The sequence below is a fragment of the Syngnathus acus genome, chromosome 10 (assembly GCF_901709675.1).
Source record: "Syngnathus acus chromosome 10, fSynAcu1.2, whole genome shotgun sequence".
Taxonomy (NCBI): Eukaryota; Metazoa; Chordata; class Actinopteri; order Syngnathiformes; family Syngnathidae; genus Syngnathus; species Syngnathus acus.
In genome coordinates, this window is record NC_051095.1 from 23,760,817 (window position 1) to 23,775,953 (window position 15,137).

At 43.2% G+C, this 15,137-nt stretch overlaps 1 protein-coding gene across 2 annotated transcripts in view; it reads right to left on the bottom strand.

The window, feature by feature from the left end:
- LOC119128501 (serine/threonine-protein phosphatase 2A 55 kDa regulatory subunit B beta isoform) overlaps window positions 1–13,271 on the bottom strand; it is a 46,420-nt gene extending 33,149 nt beyond the window's left edge. Inside the window, exon 1 of one of the 2 annotated variants that reach the window (XM_037260968.1) lies at window positions 13,004–13,271. In XM_037260968.1, the coding sequence (XP_037116863.1) occupies window positions 13,004–13,082 (79 nt within the window). In that variant the 5' untranslated portion in view covers window positions 13,083–13,271. The remainder of the gene's footprint in view (window positions 1–13,003) is intronic. The other variant, XM_037260969.1, reaches the window with a different exon arrangement.
- Between the last annotated feature and the right edge of the window lie 1,866 nt (window positions 13,272–15,137).

Consider the following 15,137-nt stretch of genomic DNA (forward strand, 5'->3'; position numbering starts at 1 on the left):
ATATATAAAAATTTCACTAAAAAACTGCTATCAGTGATTCTCATAAAATACGACACTGTTATTATGAATAACAGTCTCCATCACTTCAGTGCCTGCAGGTCAGATTAATGAAAGATGTTTATCTTATGAGATCACATCAAACAGCAAACATTCTGACCAAATATATCATCTTGAAGAATCGGTGAAAGCATACATCCAAATAAAGTAATCAAAACGGCAACACGGTGAGGGGTATCTGAACATCAGAGCAGAGTTTTAACTCACAAACACCTGGTAACAGAGGTGAGGAAACGGGAAACACTTCCTTAAAGTAAGCCTTAAGAACTTTACAGGTTAAGATTACAAATCATATTCAAAATGCATTTTTTTACAACAAACTTGAGAGCCTCCCCTTCATTTTCAGTGGGAACAGTGTTGTTGGTCTCCCTTTTTTGCTAGTGCGTCATAGTCTGGAGTCAAATTTGTCGTGGCAATTCTTAGGAGAGATCCGTTTACCTCGATCTGTGACGGGTTGATGTGGCTGAACGTCACGTCGCGTACGTCGAGCCAAATTGGCCACTCTTTTAACATTCGGCACTCACTTCTTTTCTTCGGGCCACTCATTTTAATGGAAGGATTCCAGGGGAAGGTTTGTGGGTGGCTTTAGCGTAAAACTGTATCTGAAAGCTCAGCGAGCGAATTACAAGAATGCTGTCGTCACAGCCCACGCTCTAAATTCGGGACTGATACAAATAGAGCGCGAGTGCGCCATGTCCGTACTACTGAGTACGTACGTACACGCACTTGTGAGTGTGCACCGAGCTTTCTGACACGGCTTCCGGTAGTAAATGCGCAGGCGAGCGGTTCCCCATCTACTGGGGAAACGCAGTCATTGCAGGCAAAATGACAACAAAAAAAGTTTAATAATACAATTAATTCAGGGTTGGCGGGCCGGATTAAACGGTCCCGTGGGCCGGATGTGGCCCGCGGGCCGTAGTTTGCCCACCCCTGACCTAATCGTACATTTATGTTTTTCAAACGTAAGTGGAAGCCAGAATCTAAACAAACAAAAAAAAAAAGATCAACAAGCACCTGGACAGGGGGTCACGGCCGTGCTGGAGCCTATCCCAGCAGTCAGCGGGCGGTAGGCGGGTGACACCCTGAACCAGTTGCCAGCCAATCCCAGGGCACACAGAGACAAACAACCATTCGCACTCACACTCACGGCCAATTTGGAGTGCTCAATTGGCCTACCAAGCATGTTTTTGGGATGTGGGAGGAAACCAGAGTGCCCAGGGAAAACCCTTGCAGGCACAGGGAGAACATGCAAACTCCATAATGGGAGGGCCGGAGGTGGAATCGAACCCGCACCCTCCTAAATATGAGGCTAACCACTGCGTCACCGTGCCGCCCTAATCAATATCATCTTAAAAATATTTATTAGCAATTTAATTATGTATGTATGTCTGAATGTATGTATATATACGTGTGTGTGTGTGCGTGCGTGCGTGCGTGCGTGCGTGCGTGCGTGTATGTATGTATGTATGTATGTATGTATGTATGTATGAACATATAAACAATTGAACAATTGAACATTTATATATATTTGGTATTCTGTGGCTGTTTGTGTCAAGTAAAACGAGTGGCTCACAGGGCGACTACAGTGTTGTTCATCATTAGAAGCAACTGCGGGAGCAAAAGGTAAGAAAACTTGATCATTGGCGTTTGTATAGTGATTTTGCGCCCCCTTGTGGACTCATCCAAGATTTGTGCTCACTAAAAATGTCATGTACCTCAAGCACCGAGAGAGTGACAGAGAGGGAGATGGATCAAAGAAACTCAGAAGGAAACACTTTTGATCTCTTTATCAAGCTAATGCTTAAAATAAAGGGAAAATTGCACGCATGGGAAAAAATTGGACTGTCGTTTATTTGAATATATTTTATTGGTATCTGGAACCCAACCCTTTATGACTTCTCAAAGAAATAAAAAAAAAATGGCAATCGTCTGAGACTGCGCGCGGAGGGACTGGGCGGGCTCATTTTTAGCATACAAAAGCACAAGGATGCATGAGGGACAGCAACGCAATAACTAAGTGATACTGGAGCACCATCGTCTGGTCAAAAAAGGAATTACACCACACACTTGCACAGTATATTTGGTAACGCGATTAGGCGAGTTGTGGCCTTGACATGGTAAAGATTTAACAGTTGATAGCCTTGTGCGTGCTGCGTGCGTGCATGTGCGCGTGTGCGTGCATATACACGCACGTGTGTGTCCTCCCGGGCGAGGCCAACAGTAGCAATTTGGTTAGACTGATGTGACAGTAACAATTATAGATCCGTGTTTGATCTGCCTGTAGCCACACAGTATGCAGAACTAATGTCCAGCAACACACGGAGAGAAAGGTGACAGCTGAGGACTGCATAAAGAAGCTTGGGGACAGGACCATGTATTCATACGCAAACATAGGGGTCAGGCACAGGCCCACCAGAAAGGTCCTTGACATATTCTGAGACATCTGTGGCTGAGATAAGCCAGGTAAAGTGCAATGCATATGGAGAAATCGAGCACTTACTTACATAAATGCAATCTTGGACTAATCACACTGGACAAATATTTATAACATAATAATAATGATTCAGATGCTTCACATGTCCCCATAGTGAAGAAAAGAATAACTTAAAAGAAGGGTTGATACTTTTTCATGGCACTGAATGTTGTCATGCACAAACCTCTAAATTAATGTTTTAAGTAAGTGTAAACAATAAACAATCCCAGTGCTATAGAACAGCTTGGCCCAGTTGCACACTGTCAATACTAATGACATCAGGGCACAAAGTATCACTATGGTAACCTGGAGGCCCTAACCCTATCCTATCAGCCCTCTGTACAAGCGGAAAGACTGGCGAAAAGTCAATGAATGGAGAGAGACAGTGAGGAGGCAGACTGGGAAAATGATGAAGCTGAAGAGTGAACCTAAGAAGCAAAAGAAAGCTATCAAAAGCGAAATAAAAGAGGAAACAGGTGGTGTTAATAGGCCAGCGCCAAGTGCTTGGTATGGAAGGAGGCAACTCAGTGTGCCACAGCCAAGCCCAACATTCAACTCCTTGCCCCCTTAAATCTTCTCACTTATCTCCACCCCTCCCCCGACATCCATCCCCACCGCTCTGTCTGTCCAACCATTTCGACTATAGACTTGAGTAGCACTTTCGAGTTGACCAGATGGGCTTATTCACATATCCCCACCCCCAAGTGAGCTGTCATCTAAATCATGTCAATGCTATATACTGCCCTTTTGGGAGGCCATTTACATGTCCAACTTTTGGGAAACAACTGTATGTCCTAAACCAGAGATCACCAAACATTGTGAAAGCACCTACTTCTTGGGTACTGATTACTAATGATTATGAATTAACAAATTTGGTCAGAGTACCTTTAATAATATTAATAAATATTATTATGAACCTAGGCAGCATGGTGACGCAGTGGTTAACATGTCCACCTCACAGTTCAGAGGGTGGGGGTTTGATTCCCTTCGATTGTCCTCCCTGTGTGGAGTTTGTATGTTCTCCCCGTGCCTCTGTGGGTTTTCCCCGGGAACTCCGGTTTACGTGTGCCCTATGATTGACTGACTGTAGCCTGCATCTCTCAGCTGGGATAGGCTCAGCCATGTTGCATCTTCACATTAAAAAATCATAAATTTGTATTTATCCTTGTTATTGCCAAAGTTGAACACAGTCCACTGCTCTGGTCTAAAAAAAAATCTACATTTAAGTCTGTCATGAATGAGTGAAGCGGGGCGACCAAATGCAGCTTGGACCAGGGTTTATTGAAAGGAAGAGAGGTGGGCAAACAAAGACACAAGCGGGACAGAGACTCACGGACAGAAGACAGGCAAACAGAAGTCCACTCGGACACGGAACAGATTCTGACCGTGAGCCTCCACACAAGACCGGGGGAAATGGACGATCAGGACAGGAACACTAGGCGCAGGCGCGGACGGAAAGCAACAGTAGACACCGACGGGGAGAAACATACGGGCAGGGTTTAAATACATGAGGGAGCAGGTGACAGACATTACAGTAATGAAGGGGTGTGGCTGAGGGAAGTTGCCGGCCGAGCGTCCTCTGGCATGGACGTGACAAAGTCCATCATAAAACATTTTTAAAGACACTATAAAGTACTAAATACAATCTATTTTGAACATGCATAAAATTGAGAGAACAGTACAAATTACAATAGAGTAAATTGTGAAAACAGAACATCAAAACTATAGAAAAACAAACAGCAAAACAGAGTTGAAAATAACCAATACAACATTGGTAATAACTTATAATAACTTATAACTAATAAACTGATTGCACATGTTCGAAAATGAGGAAGTATAAATTCTTCTATCCTCATCCCCATATATCCATCCATCCATCCATCCATTTTCTGTACCGCTTTATCCCCACGGGGGTCGCGGGCTTGCCGGAGCCTATCCCAGCTGTCATCGGGCAGTAGGCGGGGGACACCCTGAACTGGTTGCCAGCCAGTCGCAGGGCACACAGAGACGAACAACCATCCGCACACACACTCACACCTAGGGGCAATTTGGAGCGCTCAATCGGCCTACCAAGCATGTTTTTGGGGATGTGGGAGGAAACCGGAGTGCCCGGAGAAAACCCACGCGGACATCGGGAGAACATGCAAACTCCACACAGGGAGGGCCGGAGGTGGAATCGAACCCGCACCCTCCTTACAGTGAGGCGGACGTGTTAGCCAGTGCTCCACCGAGCCGCCCCTCATATATTTATTTGATTAAATATACACAGTGTATAATTTAAATTCCCAAGTGTTTTTTGTGTTATTCACCAATTACTGGAGGTATATAACTAGCTGACAGTTTTGTTTTGTTTTGTTTTGTTTTTTAAAACAAATTACAAGTGTGTCGAACTGGTTGACATTAAAAATCAATATAAAAAGGTAACATTTCAAAATATTTTCCAATGATAGCTTACAGAGTTTATTTTGTTGATGGTTGCCATCCTTTCCAAATTGCAGTGTTTTTAAATCATCAAATAAAACCATGCTTGGCTTAATAAATTACATGACTCAAAAGTGGATTTTGACAGCTTATCAAACAGCTGAGTAATTTTCTGTGGTAAACATGACAAATTACAATGATGCATCTTAATGGCTGCAAGTGTGGAATATCCTGAATTTGACAAAAGTAACAAGTAGAAAGCATTTTACAAGCTTAGATAAATTTTGTGACCAAAATACTTCATGCCAGGTGGTCGTAATTTTTTTTCTTTATTGCTTGCCAATAAATGAGGTGGCAATCGAAAACGATACACATACACATACACCAGCGACAGACAGAGAATTAGCTTGCCGAGTTATGACTCCACTTGTCACGTCGTGCGTCATCTTTCCATCTGCACATTGAGCCTGACTCTTCATGAGATTTGTTGTTGTTTTAAAAATTAATTTAGGCTTTGCACCTTTACCTTTGCACTTTCTGTCCCAAATTCTAAACGTTTTCTGATTCTTTGGGAAAAACATTTTAAAAAATAATAAATGCACAACAAATGTGGGAAGAAACCGGAGTGCCTGGAGAAAATCCACATGGGCACGGGGAGAACATGCAAACTTCACACAGGGAGGGCTGGAGGTGGAATCAAACCCGCATCCTCCTAACTGTGAGGTGGACGTGCTATCCAGTGCGCCACCGAGCCACCCTGTTTTTGTTTCACTTCATTAAAAAAAAAAAAGACAATTCAAGCAATATTCTCGTAGTTTAAGATTTTAAGGTGATAGTACCAGAATGGAAAGGGTGAAAACAATGAGAAAATGCCAATATGCCAGAGGGTAACAGCTCGCAGCAATTTCTTAATTTTTTTTTGAAAGGGGAGAAGAAGAGAACTATGAACTTTTCATTTATGGAACGCTGAACATAGTTAAAAAAAATTCAATTATGCCCTGAACAAGTTTATTTTAAAATCTGTGGACTGAACTTTGAACTAGTTCTTGTAGAAAAGAAACTTTCCCAACACTGCTTGTTCGCTTGCCCTTTTTTCTTTTGACAATAAACTCCTGTTTTTGAATACAATCTTGGCTCCCCCCTTCCCTGCTTCTGCGTCCTCAATCACACACAGTGACACATTTCCGTACTGTAAACTACGGGTTGGAATAGACCGAGTTACATGTTGACCAGAGAGCTTCTGGAATGAAAAAGACGTTTCTATGTACACAGTAGTGTCCTTGCGACGTCTAGCTCTGCACACTATACACACTATGATATAATACTATGTCCACAAGCGATCATGTCTCCTCATCCAAACCAGATATCTGTCATTTGAAAACACTTCAAGGAAAATGCTATCATAAATATTGAACCCGTGTGGAGGCTCACGGTCAGAACCTGCTCCTGAATCTTTTCCTGGCCCAAGTGGACTTCTGTTTCCTGCCCACTGTCCGTGAGCCCCTTTCCCTCTGTGTTTGTTCACCTACCCCCCTTCCCTTCAATAAACCCTGGTCCAAGCCGCATTTGGTCACCCTGCTCCACTCATTCCTGACATTCTCGTCTTGTCCTTTCCCCTAAAGAACCAAGACGTTTCCCAATTCTCCATGATCATTATTCTAAAGCAGAAGACACGACTTGCTCTTCTCTCAAATAGGCACAATTACATACGACATGTTGTCCATGATGCTGAGTGCTGACATGACAGCTTTATAATAGTGCATTCATTCTGTGTATAGTCACACCTGCTGCTGCAGACCATGTTTTTATTCTTGATCCATATCGACCCCGTTACACAGAGGTTATTCTGCGCAAACAGAGGAGTGATGACTTTGCAAGGCTATTTTCAGAGGCAGATTGAAAATGGTGTCAGGGAGGGAGGGGAAAAGGCATTAAAAGTCCAAGATGGAATGTTGCCATTACCCCAGTAGGTGCAGCTAGCTTTACAGGGTGACAGCATTAACTCACTTCAAATTACACTTTTGGTTTTATTTTCAGGGTCTTGTTTCAACAAGGTACTGTTTGTGTCCGGCTTGTGTTAGGACACTTACTATATCACTCAATTTCTAGTGGGGCTTCCTAATATGTGAAATTGAGCCTACCTTCCTCTTCCTCCCCAGGGTATCTCAGATAGTGAGCTGCCATCTGGGGCCACATGCTCATCTAATGTTTTTGGAATAATCCTCTTCTCTTATTAGTTGCTATTTACTCAAGGAGATTTATTGAATGCAATTAGACTGGGGTTTGTATTTTGCTATTTGACTGTGAACGTTTGAAACACCTTCAATAAAACTGAATTCTTGATGTTGTCCTCAGAGGGCATTTTGAAAAGCACCATTCTACTGTAGATCCGCACTTGTCCGACCATCTCGACTATAGACTTCAGTAGCACTTTTGAGTTGACCAGATGGACTCAGTCACATATCCCAAAAGTGAGCTGTCACCTAAATCACTTCAGTGTTATATACTGCTCTTTTGGGAGGGGTCCACTTTTGTGAAAATACTGTATGCCTTAAACTAGAGGTCACCAACTTTTGTGACAAAGGTTCTGCTTCTAGGGTTCTGATTACGAGTTATGAAACATTTTTTATCAAATTACTTTTAATAACATTGTAAATGACTTCTGACAATAGGAAACAGAAATGGATACATATCAATGGGCAATACTGCTAGAAATCTCATTCAGTGTTCATTTTCATTGTCATAATTTCTATAACATCCCAAGAAAATCACAATGCGCTGGTGAGCTATTTTTGGAACAGGTCCGCAAGCTGGAGTCTATCCCAGCTGACTTTGGGTAAGAAGTACACCCTGGAGTAGTCGTTAACCAATCATACAGCACACAAGCACATTTCACACACACTTTCACACTCACGGACAATTCGGAGTCTTTGCTAGCGTTCTTCTATGCATGGTTTTGAATGTGGGGAGAAGGACAGGAGAGAACATGCAACTTCCACAAAGGGCCAGAACCAAGATTCGAACCCTGCACCTCTCGACTTTGTGACGGATCACACATTCTGCCACTCATCCACTTTGCTGCACTTAGATTCAAATGACTTTAAACAAATGATATTTCTTGTGTAAATAAAATATACTCAGTTTACATAAACACTTAGTATTCAGTATTGTACAAGTTTACCATGCTCCTCATTCAATTAGCTGATTTTAAATGCAGAAGCAAAAGAATTAGGAGCAACCTGTCTTGCTCACCCCATCAGGACCTTTCATAAAACCACTGAAACAGATGGGCGGGGGGGAGGGACTGCACATCCTGGTGTTCTATATATAAGTTTCACTCCCAATAGTAGTGGTGTCTGTGGTGCAGCCTGTCAGGCTCAGCAGTCCGGCTCGATAAAGAGCCTCTCTGTCCCATTATAAAGCTACTGGGAAGAGCTCACTCAATAATGTAACAAAGGGGATCACAACGCTGAGCTGTATGGAGGAGTGAAAGGTGCATTCATTTATTCAATGAAGGTGCATTTATTTATCTATTTAATGGCACATCTATTTATTTGTTTGATTTTTTTAAAATCCGTATTTAATTAATGAATGAACATTTGATTAATTAATGACATGTTTAATTAAAAGTTTCATGGTGGATTTATTTATTTTATTTTGGCACTTTTGGTCCTCCATAGAGCTGCACCATCAAGTTGAATAAGAGAATTGAAAAGAAAAACAAAAATCCACTTTTCACATTTTGCCAAAGACAGCTTGCATCAGTGTTAACTGTAATACAAGGTGTACAGTGGGTGAGTGGAGTCACGTTGATACCGTGACTGTCCATATCACTCCTTGTTTTCATGTCGGCTCGCTGCGAGAGACCAAGCGGGAAGTGTTTGTGGTAATGTGAGACTGCAGATTAGTGCCGTGAGAGAAAAACGCCAGCATATTCTTCTTGTGTTTTCACAGACATCTCAGCTCCCTCCAGAGATTCACCTCATGGGCTTTGGATACCAGCTTGGGCCCATTAAAATCACATCATGTGCAGTTAGATTACTGCACTGCAAGCACGATGACAACCCTCCCACCACAAAGCCTACACAATCAATCTCCTTGATTTTTTTTCCACTATTAAATGAATGTCGCATTTGCCTGACTTTTTATCTTGATGTTGCAGGATGGTAAAACTGCATTAATAATATCCTTATTTTGTGTTTTACCATTCAAAGCCACTTCGATCACCTTAAATCAAATGTTTCCAAATACAATTTTTTAGCTCCGCAACACTGCACAGGATGAGTGGTATGGATAATGGATGGATCTTATAGTAGGTTACCTAAATAAAGGCTCTTTTTCTTACACTCTGGATGGATCAATCCCTTTTTCTTTTATTCCAGCTGCCGCAAACTGACATTTTTTTCTATATATTACGAACAGTAGCATTACAAAGTAAAATTTCATAAAGAAAAACCCTCAGAAGAGAGACCTTGCAAAATAAAAGCTGTAAAGTGGCAACAACGTTTTCATATTTTTGGAATGAACCAGTTACCTATCTCATCTGTCACCATAAGAGCAGCACAATGTATTTGTTTTGTCTCAACGAGCTCATGATGGAGCCTTTTATCTAATCACTCTTCTTATTAAGTGCTAACTTGGACCTTAAAAGTTATAATGTACCATTTTGTCACAATGGCTGATAAGGTCCATCCATCTATTATGTTTGTCCTCATTATAGCTGAGCTGGAACTTATCCCAGCTGACTTTGGGCAAGAGGCCTGAACTGGACTGGCAATCAGTCAATCACAGCATCTGGCAAGAGTTTAAGCAAAGCAGTAAAACGAGAAATTATTTTATTTTGCATTATCTGAACCACATATCCTCACAAGGGTGTGCTGGAGCCCATCCCAATTGATTTTGGGGAGAATACCCTGGATTGGTTGTTAGCCAATTGCAGACTGTTCAACTTCCAGTTTGAAGCGGAGAAAATTTTAACATATGTGAAATGAAGTGACCAGCAAATCAAGTTTTTTTTTTATTATTATTTTAAACTCACTATCATAACTAAAATACTGTATGTGACAGTTCCAGGCAAGTTAGCTTAGCGCTTAGCATCCCGAAGGACGCGTGTCTATGCGACATGATGTACCTTTATTTAACCAGTTTGGTGCTGACTTTTTGTGCCACTATGTCCAAAAGATTGTGATCTTGGAGGGATAAGAGCTCTGTAACAAAATGTAGCTTCATTGATCACGTGATTGCGTTATCTGAAATTATGATTTTGTCCAAAACCAGCAAATAATTCAGCCCGACTCAACACTAAACTGACTTGAGATTTCTCTTATGCTGAGTCACGACAAGCAAGTATCATATTGCATATGATTCTTTGATCCAGTGACAATAGATATTATTGATTCATTCCACTGTAATCTGTTTTGCCGGGAAAGAACAATGTGATTGGGTGAAAGCTAGAGGTACAGTAGATAACCGAAGGAGGGACAACAGGACCATATAGTTTACGAATATATATAGTAGATACTATATATATATATATATGCTATACTGTGGCTGCTTGATGAACGATGTGAGACATGACAAGGTATCACAGATATTGGCGAGGATACCTATTTTCCATTACTCATGCATAACAGACTCCAGACTCAATGTGCTGACATAAAATAGGAGGAATCAGAGGTGTGTGTGCGTGCATACGTGCGTGCGTGTGTGCATGTGTAACTGCATGTGCTGCCAGCCCATCACAGCCATTCTAATAAACAGGGAACACTGTGGTCGACAACCACAATTATGTAATGCATTTTCCACTAACATGATAACTTGCACACTCATCTTCCTAGGGGGCAAGCGGGTTTTAGTGGGTAGCCGATGGAAGACTAGAGTTGCATGAATGCTACAAGTTTTGTCAAGGTTGGTAGGTGTGATCACATTGGGAATCGCAAATTTAAGTGTAAACGCACGTGTCTCCTCTGATTTGCACAAGTGTTTAACAGTACACACACGCACGCACACGCACACACACACACACACACACGCACACGCACACACACGCACACAGACACACACACACGCACACACACAGTTTCCAGTAGTGTGCGTGCAGGGGGCAGAGGGCTGGCTTTCCCAAGGTCATCTGCTGTGTCATCATACTCCACTAGATTCCACTATATAACAGCTTACATTTGTTTTCTGCAGCTAACTGCTTCTTATTCCTCCATTTCGACAATAGCAGTAAAACATCTTTTGTCTCAAACAAAGTCAATTAAGACATAACATTTCGGGGCTGTTTGTAAAACAAAGACACCTCACATACTGTACAGTTAAATGTCACAACAAACATTATTATTGGATACGTTTACATGGACGAAATGTCTTCAATCCGATCAGAGTTTGGATTGAAATTAGGATGGGATGCACTGTTTTCATGGACACTAAAAAAGATTGGTCTGATTAGGGCATGAATGTTCATGCGTCACACTTTCGGGTGGAACAAATTATTCTGACATGCACATATACACTAGTAGTAGAAGAAGAAGAAGCAGTAGCGACTTCTGCGTCAACAATACATGTCTACTTTAAACGTTAGCATTATTTTTGCAAATTTGTGCCATTTGTGGTGTTCCGCCAAGTTAACACTTCCTAATGGAGCTGGAATGTATCCTCCAGGAGGACAACTATGCCATGTCTTGACTTTCGCTCGCTCTGCTTCTACTAGCGACCGGGAATAACAGCACCATGTATACTGATGTCACGGACGGTAAAGACGGTTTGTTCCGACACTCTGGAATAAGTGTCTTCGTGCGCGCCGATCGGAAAATCGGATTATAGATAAACCACTCCTCTCAGAATATTCTGAATGGGGTGCGTACATGAAGAATTTTTATTCCAATCATGCTTTAAATCCGAATAAATGCATCCAAGTAAATGTAGCCATTGTCACTTCGTGAGAACTGAACCCACGCTGCCTGCATTGAAGTTAGGCAAGTAAACCACTACTGGTGACTGAGGTTCTCAATGTTGCTTTCAAACTGACGTCGAAAACGTCGGTCGCCGAGTACAGGATTTGATGTTGTGTGTGCCGCCCAAGGTAAACAGGTTTGATGACACTTCTTCTGTTGTGTGTCAGATAGGGCGATGTACACATTTGCTGTACTATGTAGGTTGGGTGGTAGGCTGGCAGCAGATGATGAATGTATAAAGTACATGACCTGAATTTAGCCCCCAAAGATATACTTTTGGGTGAACATGCATGAATGGCTTGCATGTCTTGTAGCGTAGCTTTGACCATAACATACTGTCCTGTGTCAGTCTTCCTTCCTGAGGGCAGAGCATTCTGGAAGGAGGGCAACCATGCAAAACTAAATAATGCAGCGGCCCAGTCTCCACATGATGACCTAGTAATCGGCTCCTTATAGCAAACACCAATACACTCATGGGCTGCGTAGTCTGACCGTACAATCACCAGCGGGATTAACTGACCAGCTATTTAGGAACTTTCGACATACCACTTTTTCTCATCAGGGTCATGGGTGAGCTGTCGCCTATCCCAGCTGATAAGCGGCAAGGTGCACCCTTGACTGGTCACCAACCAAGTACAGACTGTATAGACAAACAATTACTGACAAAGTTGTCTTTAATTGAAAACATGTTCTACAATTGACAACATTGGTCACAATTTCAACTTTGCCCAAACACTTTGTTGACGTTTCTCCATAAACAAATTACCTCTGAGTTAGTGGTCTGAAATGGTTTAGTTTAAGTGTGATTTTTGCCATCTCTTCACATGCTGCAAACACCACAGAGGAGAAATTGCATCTCTGTGTCCAAAAAAACAAACACACTGAAGTCATTTTCAAGCGTGATGGAATCTCCCCACATTTACATTTAAATATGCCCCCCCCCCCCCCCACACACACACACACAACTTCTCCATCTGTTTAAATCCGCAGTCGCTTGCAACTTATACACGCATGATGCGCAGATAACAAGATAGTCCGTCTCACAAAGTAAACAATTTACAGGCTTTCTGTAGGTCCCCTCAGTGTCCCACCCTACCTTCGGTGTGGCAAGTGGACGACAGAATGGTGCTCGGCGGCCGGAAGATGTACGGAAGGTAACGGGAAAAACATTTCATCTTCTCCTTCGCCGATGCTTGCCAACGGGTGTGGAGTGTTTGCTCGCAGGCTCCACATGCGCACTGCCTCCACGACAGCCAGCCAGAGAGGAATCAGTGGGGTGCTGCCTGCGGGTCGCTCGGGAGGGGAAACGACGTGTCCACGACGCGGGGGGCGATTACAGCACCACCTCCCCTCCCTTCCCCTGAACTGTGACCGGACTTGACCCAATGTTACTTGACGTCCGCAGGAAGAAAAGCATGCTGTGTGACAGTCTATTTGTGTCTGTATTCTGTATGTACGTGTGTGCGTGTGCGCGTATGTATATACTGCATGGGAAGTTCCCTCTGACTTCACTATTGTAAGTTGAATCATTCATTCAAAGTATATTGAAAATTACATAAACAAAATATTTATTCAGACTTATAAACCAAGTATTTATTTTGACTTCATTTTTCAGATGGATATGTCACTTTTGCGGCAGTAGTCGTGTCCTAATGGAAAACTTTGACCTTGAAAGGTGAAACTATAAAGACCTTCATATTTTATTGTCCATCCATCCATTATCTGTACCGCTTGTCCCCACGGGGATCGTGGGCGTGCTAGAGCCTATCCCAGCAATCATCGGGCGGTACGCAGGGGACACCCTGAAGCGGTTGCCAGCCAATCGCAGGGCACACAGAGACAAACAACCATCTGCACTCACACTCATGGGCAATTTGGAGCGCTCAATCAGACTACCATGCATGTTTTTTGGAAGTGGGAAGAAACCGGAGTGCCCGGGGAAAACCTACGCAGGCACGGGGAGAACATGCAAACTCCACACAAGGAGGGCCGCAGGTGGAATCGAACCCACACCCTCTAAACTGTGAGGCGGACATGCTAAATATGTTATTGTATATTGTATATATGTTTATCAATATTTTTTTGTTATCTAATCATTTTTAAAACCATGGAAAACTCTTCGCACACTGGACAGACTCTTCAAAAGCTCTCCTGCAAGGTGAAGTGTTGCCAGTTTCCGGCTGAAGAAAGGGAAGGTGGATGAAGACAAGCTTAAATTTTAATTTTGTTTTAGTCCCATTTGAGTCTTTTGTTACATGTTGGGGACCTGCATTGCCATTTAGCTGCTCTCTTTTGTATAGGACTCGAATGAAGAGCGTGTTCTGTGTGATTGCAGACATGCAGCAGAGTGGGTTGAGCCAAACAAGAACCTCTTCTCTGCCAAAGTGGACCTGCCCGATGTTCTTTGCATGGGTCAGGAGGAACAGGCTGAGGCGACTCTGCAACATAAAAGACTGAATGGAAGACATAAGTGAAGAAATAAAAGAAGAAACTCTGGAGGTATAAATTCCACAACGGTGGCTCGTGACACACTGGTTCGCATGTCCGCCTCAGTTCAGAAGTTACGGGTTTCATTCCACCTCCGGCCCTCCCTTTGTGGAATTTGCTTCTTCTCCCCATGCCCGCGTGGGTCTTCTCCGGGCACTCCGGTTTCCTCCCACATCCCAAAAACATGCTTGGTAGGCCAATTGAGCACTCCAAATTGCCCCTAGGTGTGAGTGCGAGTGCGGATGGTTGTTCGTCTCTGTGTGCCCTGCGATTGGCTGGCAACGGGTTCAGGGTGTCCCCCGCCTACTGCCCAATGACTGCCGCGATAGGCTCCAGCATGCCCGCGACCCCTGTGGGGTCAAGCTTCCGAGATCGGACGTCCTCAGGGTAGTATGGCCGTAAGCTGTGATTGACCTCAAAATTCAGCATTTTATAGATACAATGGCCCCTGAAACCCCATGCCAACTAGCTAGTACTTGATGGCTGTTGTAAAAGTTTCCATTCACAATTGACGTGCAAAATAATAATGAAAAAGCTATTTTCTCCACTCCCGCTGGAGCGCCTGTCCTCTGGCGAACGCCCAAATGTAAATGAATGGGCTTTCGCACTTTGTGCAATTTCAACCAGGAGGAAGTGTGCGGCTTTAGAGCGGCCGTTGCGCACGGCCGGTGACGGCATCCATGGCCACGGGGCTCACTCAGGGGGGGTCCACGGATGCTCTGGAGCCTATTCAGGCGTGGGCC